The sequence below is a fragment of the Chiloscyllium plagiosum genome, unplaced genomic scaffold (assembly GCF_037043375.1).
Source record: "Chiloscyllium plagiosum isolate Xiang-an unplaced genomic scaffold, Cpla_swu_hap1 HiC_scaffold_39, whole genome shotgun sequence".
In the NCBI taxonomy this organism is placed as follows: domain Eukaryota; kingdom Metazoa; phylum Chordata; class Chondrichthyes; order Orectolobiformes; family Hemiscylliidae; genus Chiloscyllium; species Chiloscyllium plagiosum.
Window position 1 is genome coordinate 41298989 of NW_028270177.1, and position 17690 is coordinate 41316678.

A 17690-nucleotide genomic window follows, 5' to 3' on the forward strand; every position below is an offset into this window, starting at 1 on the left:
ATAAAAACAAATTGCTGGAGAAACTCAGCAAGTCTGGCAGCCTCTGTGGGGAGAAATAAAGCTAATGTTTCAAGTTGGTGACTCTTCCTAAGATAAACTTTTTGTCTCCATGCTAGAGTCATCTTTTCGTTTCCTAATCAGCCTCTCACCACCTTTTACCACTATTTTGTTACTCATTTTTGTGCAGAACATACTTTGATTAACTTTTGTGTTTTCTGGCATCTCTTGTACCCTGGGTTTTCTAAGAGCATAAAATATCGGAAAAGAATTTGACCAATTAGTCCATCGAGCCTGCTCCACCATTCGATCATGGCTAATATGCTCCTCATCTCTGTTCTTCTGTCTCCTCCCTCTAACCCTTGATCCCCTTGCTAATCAAGGACATATCTATCTCTGGCTTAAATATGCTCATTGCTTGGTCTCTACAGTCTTCTGTGGCAGTGCGTTCCACAGATTAACACCCTCTGGCTGAAGAAATTCCACCTCATTTCAGTTTTAAAGGGTTGTCCCTTCATTCTGAGGCTGTGCTCTTGGTTCTTAGTCTCTCCAACTGTTGGAAACATCTTCCCTATGATCACTGTATCCAGCCCTCTCAGTATTCTGTAAGTTTCAATGAGATTCCCCACCGCCGTCTATTTAAACTCCATCGTGTGTGACCCTCACCTGCTATTCCTATGACAAGCCCTTCAGCCCTGGGATCAGTCTTACAAACTTCAGGGTCCCTTCCAATGTCAGTACTTCCTTGGATATAGGGCCCAAAACTGCTCACAGTATTCCAAATGCAACTGACCAGAACCTTATCTAGCCTCAGCAGTACACCTCTGCTCTTGTATTCTAGCTCTCTTAAAATGAATGCTAACATTGCATTTGCCTTTCTGACTGCCAGCTGACGCCGCATGTTAATCTTCAGACTTCTACGTCCCTGCATGTTTTGGATTTCCAATGCCTTTCCACATTTAGGTAATTGTCCTCGCTTCTATTCTTCCTACCAAAGTGTGTAACATCAATTTTCCCACATTGTACTCTATCTTTTGCTACTTTGTCTCCTAGCCTGTCCAAATCCTTCTACAGCCTCCCCACTTCCTCAGCATTACCTATTCCTCCACCTTTGTTTGTGTCATCTGCAAACTTGGCAACAATGCCCTCAGAGCCTTAACCCAGATCATGAACTTATTATGTGATCCTTGCAGAACTCCACTAGTCATGGGCTGCCATTCTGAAAAAGATCCCTTTATCCACCCCCACCCCTGGCCTTCTGTCAGTCAGTCAATCCTCTATCCATGCCAATCGCTTGCTCCTAGCTCTTTTCTTAATTCGTAGCTTCCTGTGTTGCACCTTGTCACAGGCATTCTAAAAATCCAAAAAGATCACCTCGGCTGGTTCTCCTTTGTCCAATTTGCTAATTACCTCTTCAAAATATTCTAGCAGATTTCAGGCATGACCTCCCCATAATAAAGCTATGCTTGCTCCGCTTGATTTTGGCATGCATTTCCAAGTACTCCGCAATCCATCCTTAATTATGCACTCTAAAATCTTACCAAAGGCTGAGGTCAGGCTAATTGGCCTATAATTTCCTGTCTTCTCTCTCTTTCCTTTAAACAGGGGTGTTACGTTAACCATTTTGTAGTCCCAGTTAGTGTGGGTGATTATCCACCTATGATCTTTCAGTTTTCCCGGCGCCACTATACTCACGTCTGTCCCCTGATTCTCTTGATTTTCCGGTATACTGCTGGTGTTTTCCACCTTGATGACTGATGCAGTGTACCTACTGAGTTCCTCTGCCATTTCTTTGCTACGTCTCAGCCTCATTTTCCAACAGTCCATTGTCCACTCTAGTCTCTCTCTTAGCTTTTAGATATCTTAAAAAAAATCCCTTGTAATCTTTTATATTTCTATCTATTTTAACTTCATATTTCATCATCTCCCCCCGTCCCACAATTGCCTTTTTAGTTATCCTCTGCTGGATTTTAAAGGCTTCCCACTAATCTTCAAAGTTTAAAAATCTCACGGGCTTATTTGGAAGTACAAGCTTTTGGAATACTGTTCCTTTGTCAGGTAGCTACCTGATGAAAGAGCAGCGCTCCAAAAGCTTGAATTCCAAATAAGCATGTTGAACTATATCCTGGTGTTGTGATTTTTAACTTTCTCCACCCCAGTCCAACACTGGCACATCCACATCATGACTAATCTTCAACCCATTCTTCTCTGTTTTCTTCTTCTCGTCCCCTTTGAACTTTGCATATTTAGCCTGGGTCTTCACTCATGTTATACGTCTGAAATCTATGATGAACTCCTGCATCAAAAGCCCTTTTTTTTTTGCATTTGTGGGATGTGGGTGTCTCTATCAAGGCCAGCAATTATTTCCTGTTGCTATATGTCCTTGAGAAATTGCTTGTGTGCTGCTGTCTTGAGCTGTTAGATAATGTAAAGTTGCAGGCGGTTTATCTAAAATTTGCTAGTTATCAGCCCAATTATTTTTTATATCCCAGTTGTAACGCATTCCATAAGATGAGCTGCCCTGCTATCACTATGTTTATTGTATACTAAAGATGGGGGCAGGAGTGGGTATTGTCAGCTACTTGCCAATAATCTCCTTCACGGGTGCTGTTGTCACTTCAGATGTTTGTTAATCCACTTGCCTGATGTTTATCGCTGGGTAATCCATTTCGTCTTGGTCTGTTACTTTTAGCATTTTAAACAATTTTTAACATCTAAGTTATGAGCGTAAGGTTAGCCTGAATGTTTTCCTAACCTTGTTAGGCACCTTTAGGCAATTTTTTTGTCCCTTCCCTCGCTATGCCATTTGGCTTTCTGCTGCTGTAAGTTCTTACTGCATTTGTTCAGCTCACTCTCTCCAAGATCAAATTTTACAATAATTTGGCAGTTTAATTGTCACAATTACTGATCCCAATTCCTGATGTATTTCATGAACTTAGTTCAAATTCTACCGAGGGATTTGAATTTATCTCTGGATCATTGTCTCAGCCTCTGACTAGTAACATAACCGCTATGCTATTGTACTCAGTACCGTTAGAGTTACCTGTATCTGCTGAAGTATGAATGTATAGACAATGAGGAATGGATCAAGCTTGGCTGTAATATCATCTCTGGTTGAAAGCCTGCCGCACTTAGTCTTGGCTTGGACGATGAACGGTATTTGGGTGAGCTTTGAAGCTATCCAACAAAAGATCACTACTGAAAGAAATGCAGAACATGCATTCATGTAGTACCTTATCAAGTTTCTGGATATCCTAGTAAACCATATCAAATTAATCACTGAATATAATTCTTGTTATGTAGACAAGCATGCTAATTAATTTAGTCGTCTGTTTTTTTTAAAACCTGCCATTGGACTATTTTCAATCAGCTGAATAGGCAGACCTCTGTTTACCAACTGACCAAAAAGTTCCAGCACAAAGCTGGCTCAGTACTGCCAATTAAGCAGCACATGCCCAAATTATGTGCTATAGTGTTGCTCTATGGCTCTTATCTTGAGATTGTTATTTGAGAAGAATGACAGATCTGCTTTTCTATTGCAACTTTTCAGATTTATTCTTGGATGGCATCTGGGTGTCACTAGCAAGGCACACGTTTATTACCCATCCCAAATTGCCCTTGAATGAAAGGCCTGCCTGCCTGCTTGGGGAAGTTAAGAATCAATCCTTTGGAGTTAAGAGTTCTGTATCCCTGGAAATCATCATCTCAAACCTTTTTTAAAACTTCAACTTTTATTTTATGTACAGATTCAGTGTTTTTTTTTTCATTTTAAAAAAAAAATGATGTCCTGATATTACCTTATCTTAATTGTTTTTGATCTTTTCTAGCTGATCCCACCGTTAAAGATTTAATTGGAGGTTTCACTGCATTGCATTATGCAGCTATGCATGGCCGAGCACGAATTGCAAGGTTGATGTTGGAATCTGAGCATAGACCTGATATTATTAATGCTAAAAGCAATGACGGATGGACTCCTCTCCATGTGGCTGCCCACTATGGCAGAGACTCATTTGTCAGACTTCTGCTGGAGTTTAAAGCTGAAGTTGATCCACTCAGTGATAAAGGCACAACTCCACTTCAACTGGCCATTATCAGAGAGCGCTCAAGCTGTGTGAAAATTCTTTTGGATCACAATGCCAACATTGACATTCAAAATGGTTTCCTGCTGCGATATGCAGTGATCAAAAGCAACCATTCATATTGTCGAATGTTTCTTCAAAGAGGTGCAGACACAAACCTTGGCAGGATGGAGGATGGACAAACTCCATTACACTTGTCTGCACTAAAGGATGATGTACTTTGTGCACGGATGTTACATAACTATGGTGCAGATTGCAACACAAGGAACTATGAGGGACAGACTCCTCTGGCTGTCTCTGTAAGTCTATCTGGAACCAGCAGACCCTGCTTAGATTTCTTACAGGAGGTTACAAGTAAGTCATATTTTTCTCATTTTTAGATTTGGAAGATTGAGGTGCCAGGAAACATCACCTCCACTTGTTTTGATTGCCTTGTTCTGTATTTAATTTAAAGCAGAGTGCATGGATACATTAACAAGAAATGCTGCTGAGAGTTTTCCATTCAATCTCTCTGCATCGTGCTGTACCTCTGCCCTTTTGGCCAGGTCTTCTGAGTCTGTCTTCTCCACAAATGCAAAGTGGACAGCTCTGGAATGAATTCCATCATTATAATGATGGAGCACTCTTTACAGGTGGGAGCACTCTTGACAGCACTTGAACCTCTTAAGTACATTTAAATGTTCAGTACAAAAGGATATGTGTGCGAGTGATTGACTGGGAAGGTGAGCAAGGTTATCTTAGGTGGATGGGCAAAAGATACCTCAAGCAGGTGGGGTTGGAAGGCAGAAGCTCAGGATCAATATCGTTAGGGCAAGTAGGGAAGGGTGGTGAGTTGTGATGTCTTGGAAGATACTGTTGTGTAGCTACCTAGGAGTGAAACTTATTGTTCTGGGTAACTATCCAAGCAAGTACCATGGAAACTGCCTGAAGTTTGACTGTAATTTTGTGGAACATTTTGCAGAGTGTCTCTGGGACCAGCGAAATTGCCCCTGGGGATTTCACAATTTCTGAACAGTTCTCATTAAGAATCTGAAGAAAGAAATTTGCAGTCTAAGGGGAAGTTGGCAGGGTGGAGGGGCACTAGCATAGGTTGCGTTGCTCTGGCAGATAGCTAACAAACGATATCCTTTGTCTTTTAGTCATTCTATAATTATTAATGCCGAGGAATGTTTTACTTAAACCCGAGCATGCTGAGAACCTCAGGCAGTTCAGGTGACCTCTACACTGGAGTGTTACCCTTTTATTTGTGCTCCAGTCCTGGAGTCAGACTTGAACCAATAACTGGATTAGTGGTGCTGGAAGAGCACAGCTGTTCAAGCAGCATCCGAGGAGCAGTAAAATCGACGTTTCGGGCAAAAGCCCTTCAGGAATAAAGGCAGAGAGCCTGAAGGGTAGAGAGATAACCTAGAGGAGGGTGGGGGTGGGGAGAATGTAGCATAGAGTACAATAGGTGAGCGGGGGAGGGGATGAAGGTGATAGGTCAGGGAGGAGGGTGGAGTGGATAGGTGGAAAAGAAGATAGGCAGGTAGGACAAGTCATGGGGACAGTGCTGAGCAGGAAGTTTGGAACTAGGGTGAGGTGGGGCAAGGGGAAATGAGGAAACTGTTGAAGTCCACATTGATGCCCTGGGGTTGAAGTGTTCCAAGGCGGAAGATGAGGTGTTCTTCCTCCAGGCGTCTGGTGATGAGGGAGCGGCGGTGAAGGAGGCCCAGGACCTCCATGTCCTCGGCAGAGTGGGAGGGGGAGTTGAAATGTTGGGCTACAGGGCGGTGTGGTTGATTGGTGCGGGTGTCCCGGAGATGTTCCCTAAAGTGCTGTGCTAGGAGGCGTCAGTCTCCCCAATGCAGATGAGACCGCATTGGGAGCAACGGATACAATAAATGATATTGGTGGATGTGCAGGGAAAACTTTGGATGTGGAAGGCTACTTGTGCTACTTTCTCCCCACCCCCACTCTCCTCTAGCTGATCTCTCCACCCTTCAGGCTCTCTGCCTTTATTCCTGATGAAGGGCTTTTGCCTGAAACGTCGATTTTACTGCTCCTCGGATGCTGCCTGAACTGCAGTGCTCTTTCAGCACCACTAATCCAGAATCTGGTTTCCAGCATCTGCAGTCATTGTTTTTACCTAGTTGATTTGAACCAGGAACTGATCAACATTAGAAGTGAAGTACCTTCAGTATTTTTATGTGAAGTGGAGTGAATTTGTATTGATTTCATTCAAGTATATTTATCTAGTGCTAACTTGGTCTACTGTCGGACAGCTTGAAGTGACCTAAGTGCAAAACATAAGAGTATGGTCCACTTCATTGCTCTGCTCATGCAATTATACAAATAGCTGTAGGACATAGAGAGTCACCATCTATAAAAGTAAGATCCTCAGACCACTCGTGGGAGGAATTAACATTAATGAACCCAGGGAGATTTCTATGGCCATCCTGAATTTGTAACAGGTTTGTTCTTGTTTGACCAATCAAATATTATTGGTCAGGCAGCATCCAAGGAGCAGGCTCTACATCAGGAATGAGGGGGTGGTCCAGGGGCGGAGAGATAAATGGGAGGGGGGGTGGGGCGGGGTGGGGGAAGGTACTAAGAATGCAATAGGTGAATTAAGTTGGGGGTGAAGGTGATAGGTTGGAGGAGAGTAGAGTAGGGCGGATAGGTGGGAAGGAAAATGGGACAGGTAGGACAAGTCAAGAGGGCAGTGCTGAGTTGGAAAGTTGGAACTGGATAAGGTAGGGGGAGGGGAAATGAGGAAACTGGTAAAATCCACATTGATCGCATGTGGTTGGAGGGTCCTAAAGAGGATGATGAGGCATTCTTCCTCCAGGTGTTGGATGGTAAGGATTTGGTGGTGGAGGTGGCCCAGGACCTGCATGTCCTTGGCAGAGTAGGAGAGGGAGTTAAAGTGTTTGGCCACAGGGTAGTGAGGTTGTTTCGTGCATGTGTCCCAGAGATGTTTATAGAATCCCTGCAGAGTGGAAATAGGCCCTTTGGCCCAACAAGTCCACTCTGATCTGCTGAAGACCTATTCTCTTACCCTATTACTTTACATTTCTCCTGACTAATGCACCTAACCTACACATCCCTGAACATTGGTCAATTAAGCTTGGCCAATTCACCTAACCTGCACGTCTTTGGACTGTGGGAGGAAACTGGAGCACCGTGAGGAAACCCATGCAGACACAGGGAGAATGTGCAAGTTCTACATAGACAGTCACCCAAGGCTGGAATCGAACCCAGATCCCTGGTGCTGTGAGGCAGCAGAGCTGAGCACTGAGCCCGTGCAGCTTCATATTCTCTGAAGTGTTCCGCAAGAAGGCATCCTGTCTCCACAATGTAGAGGAGACCACGCTGGGAGCAACGAATACAGTAGATGATGTGTGAGGAAGTGCAGGTAAATCTCTGACGAATATAGAAGGCTCCTTTGGGGCCTTGGGCAGAGGTAAGGGGGGAGGTGTGGGCGTAGGTTTTGCAGTTTTTTTGGTGGCAGTGAAAAGTGCCAAGAGGGGAGGTGGGTTGGTCGGTGGGGGTGTGGACCTAACAAGGGAGTCGCGGAGGGAATGGTCTTTGTGGAATGCCGATAATGGGGGAGAAGGATATAGATCCCTGGTGGTGGGGTCTGTTTGTAGGAGGCAGAAATGGCCTTGTTGTGGTTGGAGGGGTTGGGTTCGAGGGCGGAGGTGCAGGAAGTGGAGGAGATGCGCTGGAGGGCATCATCAACCACGTGGGAGGGGAAATTGCAGTCTTTGAAGAAGGAGGCCATCTGGTATGTTCTGTGGTAGAATTGGTCCTCCTGGGAGCAGATGCAGCGGAGACGGAGGAATTGAGAATAAGGGATGCGTCCTGTAAAAATGCCATTCTTTAATCCCAATTCCTCCACCTCTGCTGCATTTGCATTATATTAGATTACTTACACTGTGGAAACAGGTCCTTCGGCCCAACAAGTCCACACCGACCCGCCGAAGCGCAACCCACCCATACCCATTCCCCTACATTTACCCCTTCACCTAACACTACAGGCAATTTAGCATGGCCAATTCACCTAACCTGCACATTTTTGGACTATGGGAGGAAACCGGAACACCCGGAGGAAACCCACGCAGACACTGGGAGAATGTGCAAACTCCACACAGACAGTCGCCTGAGGCAGGAATTGAACCCGGGTCTCTGGTGTTGTGAGGCAGCAGTGCTAACCACTGTGCCACCATGCCACCCATTTGCTCCCAGGAGGACCAATTCCACCACAGGATATACAGGTGGCCTCCTTCAAAGACCGCATGTGGTCAATGATACCCTCCACATCTCATCCACTTCCCATACTTCTGCCCTCGAACCCCACCTCTCCAACTGCAACAAGGACAGAATCCCACTGGTCCTCACCTTCCACCCAACCAACCTCCGAATACATCACACTGTTCTCTACCATTTCCGTCACCTACAAAGCCGCACGAAGTGCAAAGCCTGTGCCCACACCTCCCCCCTTACCTCTGTCCAAGGCCCCAACGGAACTTTTCACATCCGACAGATTTACATGCACTTCCACACATGTCATCTACTGTCTCCATTGCTCCTGATGTGGTCTCCTCCACACTGGGGAGACAGGACGCCTTCTTGCGGAATGCTTCAGAGAATATCTCTGGGGGACATCTTTGGCTCCTCGGCACTGCCCTCTTGACCTGTCCTACCTGTCCATCTTGCTTTCCACTTATCCGCTCCACCCTCCTCTCCAACGTATCACCTTCACCCCCAACTTCATCTACCTATTGCATTCTCAGCTACCTTTCCATTTATCTCTCAGCCCCCTTAGGTCACCCCCTCGTTCCTGATGAAGAGCTTATGCCTAAAATGTCAATTCTCCTGCTCCTCGAATGCTGCCTGAGTAGCTGTGTTTTTCTAGCACCACACATTTTGACTCTGATTTCCAGCATCTGCAGTGCTCACTTTCTCCCAGTCAAATATTATGGTAAACTTGGCGTGTTTGTTTTTAGATCAGACAGCCACAACGCTCCAGTTTGTCTGTACGCATCAGTTGGTGCACTATCATTTGTTTAGTGACAGCATAATAAAATCTATAGATTACCCAAGGACTTGCATTTCCAAAATCTAGTAATTTACCAAAGCAGAATTTTTTTCTTGTGTGTGCTCTAGAAATGCAATTTATACAAAATATTTAAAGTATTGTTAATTTTAAGTCAAATCAAATACAATAGCAGATGGAATTTAAGTGGAAGATGATGCATTTTGGGAGGTCTAATAAAGGAAGGATATACTCAATGAATAGTATGTCCCCAGGGAGTACAGAGGAACAAAAGTGCCTTAGTGTACAAGTACATAGATCCCTGATACCAACCCAGTAAATAGGAAGGTGAAGGAGGCATGTAGGATGCTTGCCTTCATTTGCTGGGGCATAGACTATAGGTGCAAGGAAGTCTTGTTATACCTTTATCAAACATTGGTTAGGACAATGATATAATGCTTCGTGCAGTTCTGATCGCCATGCTATTGGAAGGACATGATTGGAGTGGAGAGAGTGCAAAGGCAATTCATCCATATGTTGTCTGGGATGAAAACACTCCATTATGAGGAGAGACTGATTACCCTGGATTTGTTTTCCTGGAGCAGCAGAGGCTGAGGGGGGATCTGATTGACAAGATTATAAGAGGTGTAGACTGGGTAGACTGTGAGAATCTTTTTCCTATGGCAGACATGAGAGGTAGATGGTTTAGTGGGGATCTGAGAGACAAAAATCACCAAGAGGGTGGTAGAAATATAGAATGCATTGCCTGGGAGGGTGGTGGAGACTGGTACTTTTGAACATTTAAAAAGCATCTGGATGAGCACTTAAAATGTCAGGGCATCGTAGGCTATGACCAAATGCAGGTTTATTGTAGTTTGGTGTTTCTTGGTTGGCATTGACATGGTGGGCTGAAGGTCCTGTTTCTTACCTGTATGACTCAATAAATGACTTGTTAAAATGTGCATTGATTTGTAAGAAACAAAATCAATCTGAGCTGGACTTTACACAAGTGCATTAGCAACCCAGCATAAATGTGGGCGGCACGGTGGCACAGTGGTTAGCACTGCTGCCTCACAGCGCCAGAGACCCGGGTTCAATTCCCGACTCAGGCGACTGACTGTGTGGAATTTGCACATTCTCCCCTTGTCTGCCTGGGTTTCCTCCAGGTGCTCCGGTTTCCTCCCACAGTCCAAAGATGTGCAGGTCAGGTGAATTGGCCATGCTAAATTGCCCGTAGTGTTAGGTAAAAGAGGTAAATGTAGGGGAATGGGTGGGTTTCGCTTCGGCGGGGCGGTGTGGACTTGTTGGGCCGAAGGGCCTGTTTCCACACTGTAAGTAATCTAATCTAGACTAAATGCATGCTGCAGCAGCTGACATTGAAGCACGTGGTTCATGCACTATACTTGCCTGAAAGAAGCTGTTCGAGAGGACAGAATACAAGAGCTTCTAATAATTTAACAATGTAATAAAACAGATTTAAGGTTCAGCTGCTGTTTTCACATCAAATTATTTTCTCAGTCACAATCACAGAATTGTTACAATGCAGAAGGAGGCCATTCAGCACCTGCACCAGATCTGTTAGTTCCCGGCAATGTTTGTTCCTTTTTCCCATATCCATGCACGCTATTTGTATTTGAATAATCATGATTGCTCTCTTGAAAGCCTGAGTTGAATCTTCCTCCACCACATTTCCCATGAAATGCATTCCGTACCTTAACTACGTACTATGTGAAAAAGTTATGTCTGACATCACCCTTACTTTGTTCGCACATCACTTTAAATCTATGCCTTATCCTTTTATTCTTTTACAGGCAGGAACAGCATCAACCCATCTATCCTGTCCATGATTTTGAAAACCATCCCAAATCAAACCTCCCCTTAACCATATTCTCTCCAAGGAGAACAGTCCCAACTTCAATCTATCCTCACAACTGATGTTCCTCATTACTAGAACCATTCACATGAATCATATCTGCACTCTCCCAAAGTATTCACTTCTTTCCTATAATATGGCATCTATAACTGCACACAGTACTGCAGCAGAAGTCCAACAAGTGTCCTGTACAAGTTAAACATCAGGTCTTTGATGTTTTACTCTGTGCCTCTGTTAGTAATGCTGAGAACACTGTACGTTTTATTTACTGCTCTCTCCACCTGTCAAGTAGTAGTGATCTGTACATATTTGCACCCACATCTCTCTGACCCTGCAACCCCTTTCGAATTGTACCATATTTAATACTACCTTTTAATGTTCTTCCACCTTAAGCACTGAACTGCTTATGTCCATTACACCAACTTGTTAATGTCCTTTAGGAGTTCCACACTGTGCTTCTTGCAGTTTACAATTCTTCCAAGTTAAGTGTCATCAGCAGATTCTACGTTTCCCCTTTAAACCTCAAAGTTTTCCCACCACCAAAGTTTAACCAGTCTGTAGTGGATCGTATTTACAAGGCATAATGGTTGCAATTCTGCAGTCTTCTGGCAACTTTCCCAAATCCAGGGAATACTAACAGATTATGGTCATTACGCCAATGATTTCTGCATCCACAATTTTTACCCATATTCCTTCAAAATCCTGTAACAGTGTGAGCGCGAAACAAGAAAAGGAGCAACTATCTGTACCTTTAAATGAAAATTTGCTATGGAAAATGGACCCTTTAACACCCGTAAAGGGGCAATTAAATGTGAAATTTATATTTGTTTTGTTCCTAAATTGTTGACCAAACCACAAGTTGTGAAATTTAACTTAGAATCAATGGCCACTAGTTTGGTAAATATTTAAATATTTAAAACTGCTGTTAAGCAAAGAAGTCATCCTGATGCACACGTGCACGCACAGCCAACTTATTAGTTGCGAAACCTCTGCCAAAGAAAGCAAACTTAGCATTTTCAATTTGCCTGCATAACATTTGATCAACTGATCTTTATTGCATGTCATGGGACATTAGTGTAATGGTTGTTTTATTTTTCTGCCCCCCTCTAGGACAGCCTCGAAGTTTACAAGATCTGTGCCGAATTAGGATTCGTCAGTGTATTGGCCTTCAAAATTTGAAAGGACTGGATGAACTTCCTCTTGCAAAAGTCATGAAAGACTATTTGAAGCACAAATTTGATGACATTTGAATGTTGAAAGTTCCACTCTTGAGGGTTTGAAGTGAGTGCTGCCTTGCCCCAAGTACATCCTATGCAATTCCCGATTTGAAATTTAAAGCCAATACGGGTATCATTACCTCTCCGAATTTAACAATTCCGTCTTATTGGGCATAATACTGGCCTGCTCCGGGAAGATCTGTGTTCACTTCCAAAATAGTTCCAAGCTGATATACTTAACTGTCTGAGTTGGCAGCGTTCAGAAACTTTGATTATTTCTTCTCTCCAGCTTGACTTCTATTCCAATATAATGTTCAATTATTTTAACTACTGACTGCAAAATTCAATGTGCTGGAACAGGTAACATTTGAATGACAAAGTTAACAGAACAAGAATGAACAAAGCAATTCTGTTTGAAAATATCCAAAAATGTGTTACTCTTAGTTAGTCTGTATCAAGATGGATACAAGTTAAATATTTCAAATTGAAGTGAAAACAAAGAATCTGGAAATGCACAGCAGGTCATTCAGCGTCTGTGATTAGAACGGAGAGTTGGCATTTTGTCCCTAATGTCCTTCATGAGAATTGAAAAACAAGAAATAGAAATGGAAAATACTGGAGATGCACAGCAGGTCAGGCAGCAGGGGTGGAGAAACAAGCAGAGATGGTCTTTCAGATCAGTGACCCTTTATTAGAACTGGAAAAAGATATAATGGATTTTAAGAATGTATTGAGAAATAGGTAGGGTGAGTTTTAAAAAAAGGAAGAGGAAAATCGGACATTAATATCAGGAAAATGAGGGTATGGAAAAGATAACAACAAGCAGCCCAACAAACTGTGAAAGTGCCAGTGTAATAAATACTTAGCATTACATCAGTCAAGTGAAAGATGGGACTGTTGAGGAAGGATGTGTGAATGACTAAGGAAAGTAAAGAAACAGATTATGGGTGAGATTACTTGACTGAGATGATCATCTAACAAAGATTCCACTGGTACCTTTCTTCATTCCTTTCCCTTCCTCTTTACTAATTAATATGTTCATCCATTTTTGTTTCTCTGTTCTGAAACATATAATAGCTCAAAATGTCTGCCACATCCAAATTTGTGTTTTGACAAGAAACAAAATTTAAAGGTGCTATAGTGATTTAGGCTTTTATTGCCGTATTCCCTGTACTTACGTCTTCTCTTTTCCACGCCTTCCAAAACTACTTGTGTTGCCCTTCACTGTAATGCTCTGCTGTATTGTCTGTGATGCTTAGACAGTGGAGGTGCTAAGGTATAGTAGATGCTTTGAACTTGGAAATTTTGTTTGGGAGATGGAAGGAAAGCTAACCAGCGAGTATATCATAATCAGATTTTCATATAAGTAAATCTCGTCACCCAGCTTTGTTTTGTCCTTGGTGCCCCCTCAGGAGTTTGTCTGTTTACTAGTATACCTTTTGTGTTATTTTCTAGTCCTTATCTATGCCTTGCTCTGGAATTCGCATTCACCATTCTGCACCATTAACTTGATCTATATTGTCAGCTGACCATAATGTTGTGGTGTAATGTGTGCAGCCAGTTCATAATTCCTTTTGTTTTTAAAGCATACAACACTGAAGACAGACCAGTGTAAGTGAGTCATTTTCATGTCTGCCAAATATTTGTCCTTTAGAGGTATTTCAGAGTAGAAATATCCTAAAAGCTTTACAACTTTCTGGAGTTGTATGCAACCTAAGTTCTATATGTTTTGCTAGCATCAAATTTTAAGCAGAACATTTAGTATTTCTCAGTATATTTTGAACAGATCTCTGGCAATTGAATTTCCTAACTATATAGGATGTTAAAGAATTATTATTTGATGACCTAAGGTTAATAATTATACTTTTAAAAAGCTATCTCATAGCTAAGAACGTGACAGAGCAACAAAGCTGGGGCAATATTTGTGGTAATACTGGGCCAGTATGGATTTCCTTTCCATGGATTGCCGCCTTGCTGCGGTTGAGGCTTGAGTCTTTTAATTCCAAGAGCAATGCCGTCAGGAGTAATATAGGGCACGTCAAGGCAAGTGCTCCGAATGATAAGCAACTGTAACACAGTGGCTGAAGCTAAGAAGTTCTAGTCAGTTAGAATTCAGATAGGAGGGTCCTGGCTTCCTGTTAGCTGTCTTAGCCACTGTTACTCCTGTTCACTTCAATACACTTTAATAAGAGAATTAGGGTTGGTCAGCATGGAAAATCCAGTCAGATGAAGCTTTTGGGTTAAGGTGTCAATAGATGAATAATAAGCATTCCAGATTAGAGTAGAATAAACTATTGCTGCAATTGCTTTGGAGAGAGTGATCCAGACTTGAGTGCACAGGTCTGTTCTGCTTAAGTACTTAACAGTGCAGTTAAATATTTCAATCTGATAGCAGGTTGCTATTCTCCCAGGCTGACAAGATTCTGTTATTGGTCAACTGATTTTGTCTGTCTTTTTGTCGTTTTTTTTTCCCCACCGTCCTCAGTAAAGTAAAATGCAGTATGCAATGGGATCCTCTTACCATTTCAAATTTTATTGAAACAATTGCTATCACTCAACACTGTAGGTTTCAACAGTTACACACTAAAATAAGAATATGTTTTAGCCATTAAGATGTAAGAGACACAACGCTTTTTGTTTTCCAGTTCTGTGAGGCCTATTTGTATTTTAATTTTTAGGTGGTGCCAAAATTCTTGCTCAGGTGATAATATGATTGAAGGTAGTGCTGAATGTTTACTAATCCTATACAGTGACATTCTTCTTTACAGATACAAGTAATTTCAATTTATCTACAACCTTAAACACGTCAATAGCTTGTTGGCAAGAGCTATGACATGCTGCACTGTAACAGCTAACGGTCCCTGGTGAGTGACTCAGAATTGAGTATGTGTCTGCATGTTGCCTTTACAAAATGCAGCAACATGTAATATCATTGAGATAGCAGTGCATTACAGCTACAGGCATTAGTGTTCAAAGCATTAGTATCTGCCTGGCACATCTCTCCCTGGTCTAACACCTGAATATCCCTCTTCACTGACTTACAAATAAAATGAACAAATAAATTAACAAGTCTTGAAGCTACAGCCCTGTAGAAATCATAATTTTGTTTTAGTCATCATTTTGAAAAAATAAAGTACAATTTAAAGCTGAAATTGTTTCTGATCATTTCTTTCAGATAGCGTTAATGTATTTGATAGGAATACAAGTAATCAGGAGTATTTAACTGCATTTGTTGCAGATGTGAGAAAAACATTGGTCAATGTTCTTGATGGCTAATTTTGCCTTGGTCTTATCCTTGTTTGATAATGAAACCTACTGTTTTCTGCCCATAGCAGTCTATTCTCCAGCTGATTCTAGAGTTTGTTAATGCCCATTGAAGCTACAATGCATTTCCTTTGGCTAGAGCATTTAGCTGATGTTGGCATAGCATGTTGTAGTGAAGGATTACTGTACCATCGAGTTCGCTCTTCATGTCTTGAAAGTTTGAGAACTATTTCTCTCCTTCCCTCCCTCTCTTTTTCTTCCCCTCCCTCCCCCTCCCTCCCCCTCCCTCCCTCCCCCTCTCTCCCTCCCTCCCCCTCTCTCCCTCCCTCCCCCTCTCTCCCTCCCTCCCCCTCTCTCCCTCCCTCCCCCTCTCTCCCTCCCTCCCCCTCTCTCCCTCCCTCCCCCTCTCTCTCTCCCTCCCCCTCTCTCTCTCCCTCCCTCCCTCCCTCCCTCTCTCCCTCCCTCCCTCCCTCTCTCTCTTTGTACCATCTGCAAGGAATTTTAAGTGGCCTTTTGAATGAAATACACAAACCTATTAGAGTTGAATAACTTTGAAGACAAAACTTCATCTTCCAGTCTTATAGGTTGGGATCCAATCCTTTAGTAAGTACAGAAATATATAAACATTTTTTAAAAAAAAGCTGGTGAGCTGTGATGCAAAGGGATCATAGATGTTATTTTGTACATTTTTCATCTTAACTTGAAATACCAAAGAGAAACTAAGATCTTAAAATAATTCGTTGGATGAATTTTTGTTTGTACAGTTTTATAAACTGGTAATGTATCAACTGAACTATTTAATGTTTGACAATGGACCACTGATTTTTGTAAATGTTTTGTGTTCTAAATGTCAACAGATTAATACATTTTTAGAGTTATTTAAATGCCACGATTCAATAAAATATTTCCTAAGTGTTATACCTGTTGTATTGTTTTTGTTCAAATTTCTACATGGTTTATGTTGTCAGTACTAGTTACATTTACATAAAAGCATTGCTGATCTCATCCTCATGGCATTAAGGTGCTTTTTAAAAAAAATTATTTTCTGCTTGTGATTTACTGTATTTCAAAGTGATGCATCTAGTTGATCATGGCCAAATCACTGCTGCAGCTTATCCACAGAGATCAAATAGATATACTGGGGCCTGTTAAAGTCAGCTTTTTATTTGCTGAGCTTTTTTTTAAGATTTTATTTTTAGCATCAATTACCAAGAAGTACAGCTCAAAACCATTTATTGTTATATTCAGAATAGTAAATTTCAATAATTACAAATTACTGTTACAATGTGACAGTGAAGTCCATTGATAATGAGATGTATTCATAGATCATAGAATCCAGACAGTGTGGAAACAGGCCATTTGGCCCAACAAGTCCACACCAACTCTCCAAAGAATAACCCATCCAAATTCATTCTCCTACCCAATTACTCTACGTTTACCCCTGACTACTGCACATAACCTACATATCCCTGAATACTATAGGCAATTTAGCATTGCCAATTCACCTAACCTGCATATCTCAGAATTGTGAGAGGACATCAGAGCACCTAGAGAAAACCCATGCAGACACATGGAGAATGTGAAAATTCCACACAGTCACCCAAGACTGGAATCGAACCCTGGTTTCTGGCACTGTGACGCATTAGTGCTAACTACTGATCTATCGTGCCGCCCATAAATACTGTTTGTGAATGTGCAACAGTGTGCACCATCTACCATTTCACTGCAGAAATTCACCAATTCTTCTTGGACAGCACTTTGCAAACCTATCCCCATCACCATTAGAACGACATGGGTAGGAGATACATGGGAATACCACCATCTGCAAGTTCCCTTCCAAGCTATTCATTATCCTGTATCAATTCCTCCAGTATCAATGGGTCACAATCCTGGAACTCCCTCTCTAATGGCATTGTGGTTTACTTGCACTAAATGGACTGCAACAGTTCAAAAAAACAGTTCCCCACCATCTTCTCAAGAGAAACTAAGAATGGGCAACATGCTGGACCAGTCAGTGAAGCCCACATCCTGAGACTGAATAATGTTAACACCCATGCCTAGTTTAAAGGAGATGATCATAGATTTGTGAAACTTTTTAAAAGTGTGGTCATTGTTGGGATGTAACAAATGCAACTGCCAGTTTACACAGTAAGCTCACACAAACAGCAGTGAGATAATAACCAGATTATCTGTTAGATGTTGATTGAGGGATGAATCCCTTGTTCTTTATAGTTAGATTAGAT

General features: G+C 42.2%; 1 protein-coding gene across 10 annotated transcripts in view; it reads left to right on the forward strand.

The window, feature by feature from the left end:
• asb7 (ankyrin repeat and SOCS box containing 7) overlaps positions 1–15335 on the forward strand; it is an 83693-nt gene extending 68358 nt beyond the window's left edge. For all 10 annotated transcript variants that reach the window (XM_087981336.1, XM_087981345.1, XM_087981343.1 and 7 more), the window contains 2 exons: positions 3825–4430; positions 12077–15335. In XM_087981336.1, the coding sequence (XP_087837462.1) occupies positions 3825–4430; positions 12077–12216 (746 nt within the window). In that variant the 3' untranslated portion in view covers positions 12217–15335. The remainder of the gene's footprint in view (positions 1–3824; positions 4431–12076) is intronic.
• The last annotated feature ends 2355 nt before the right edge of the window (positions 15336–17690 follow it).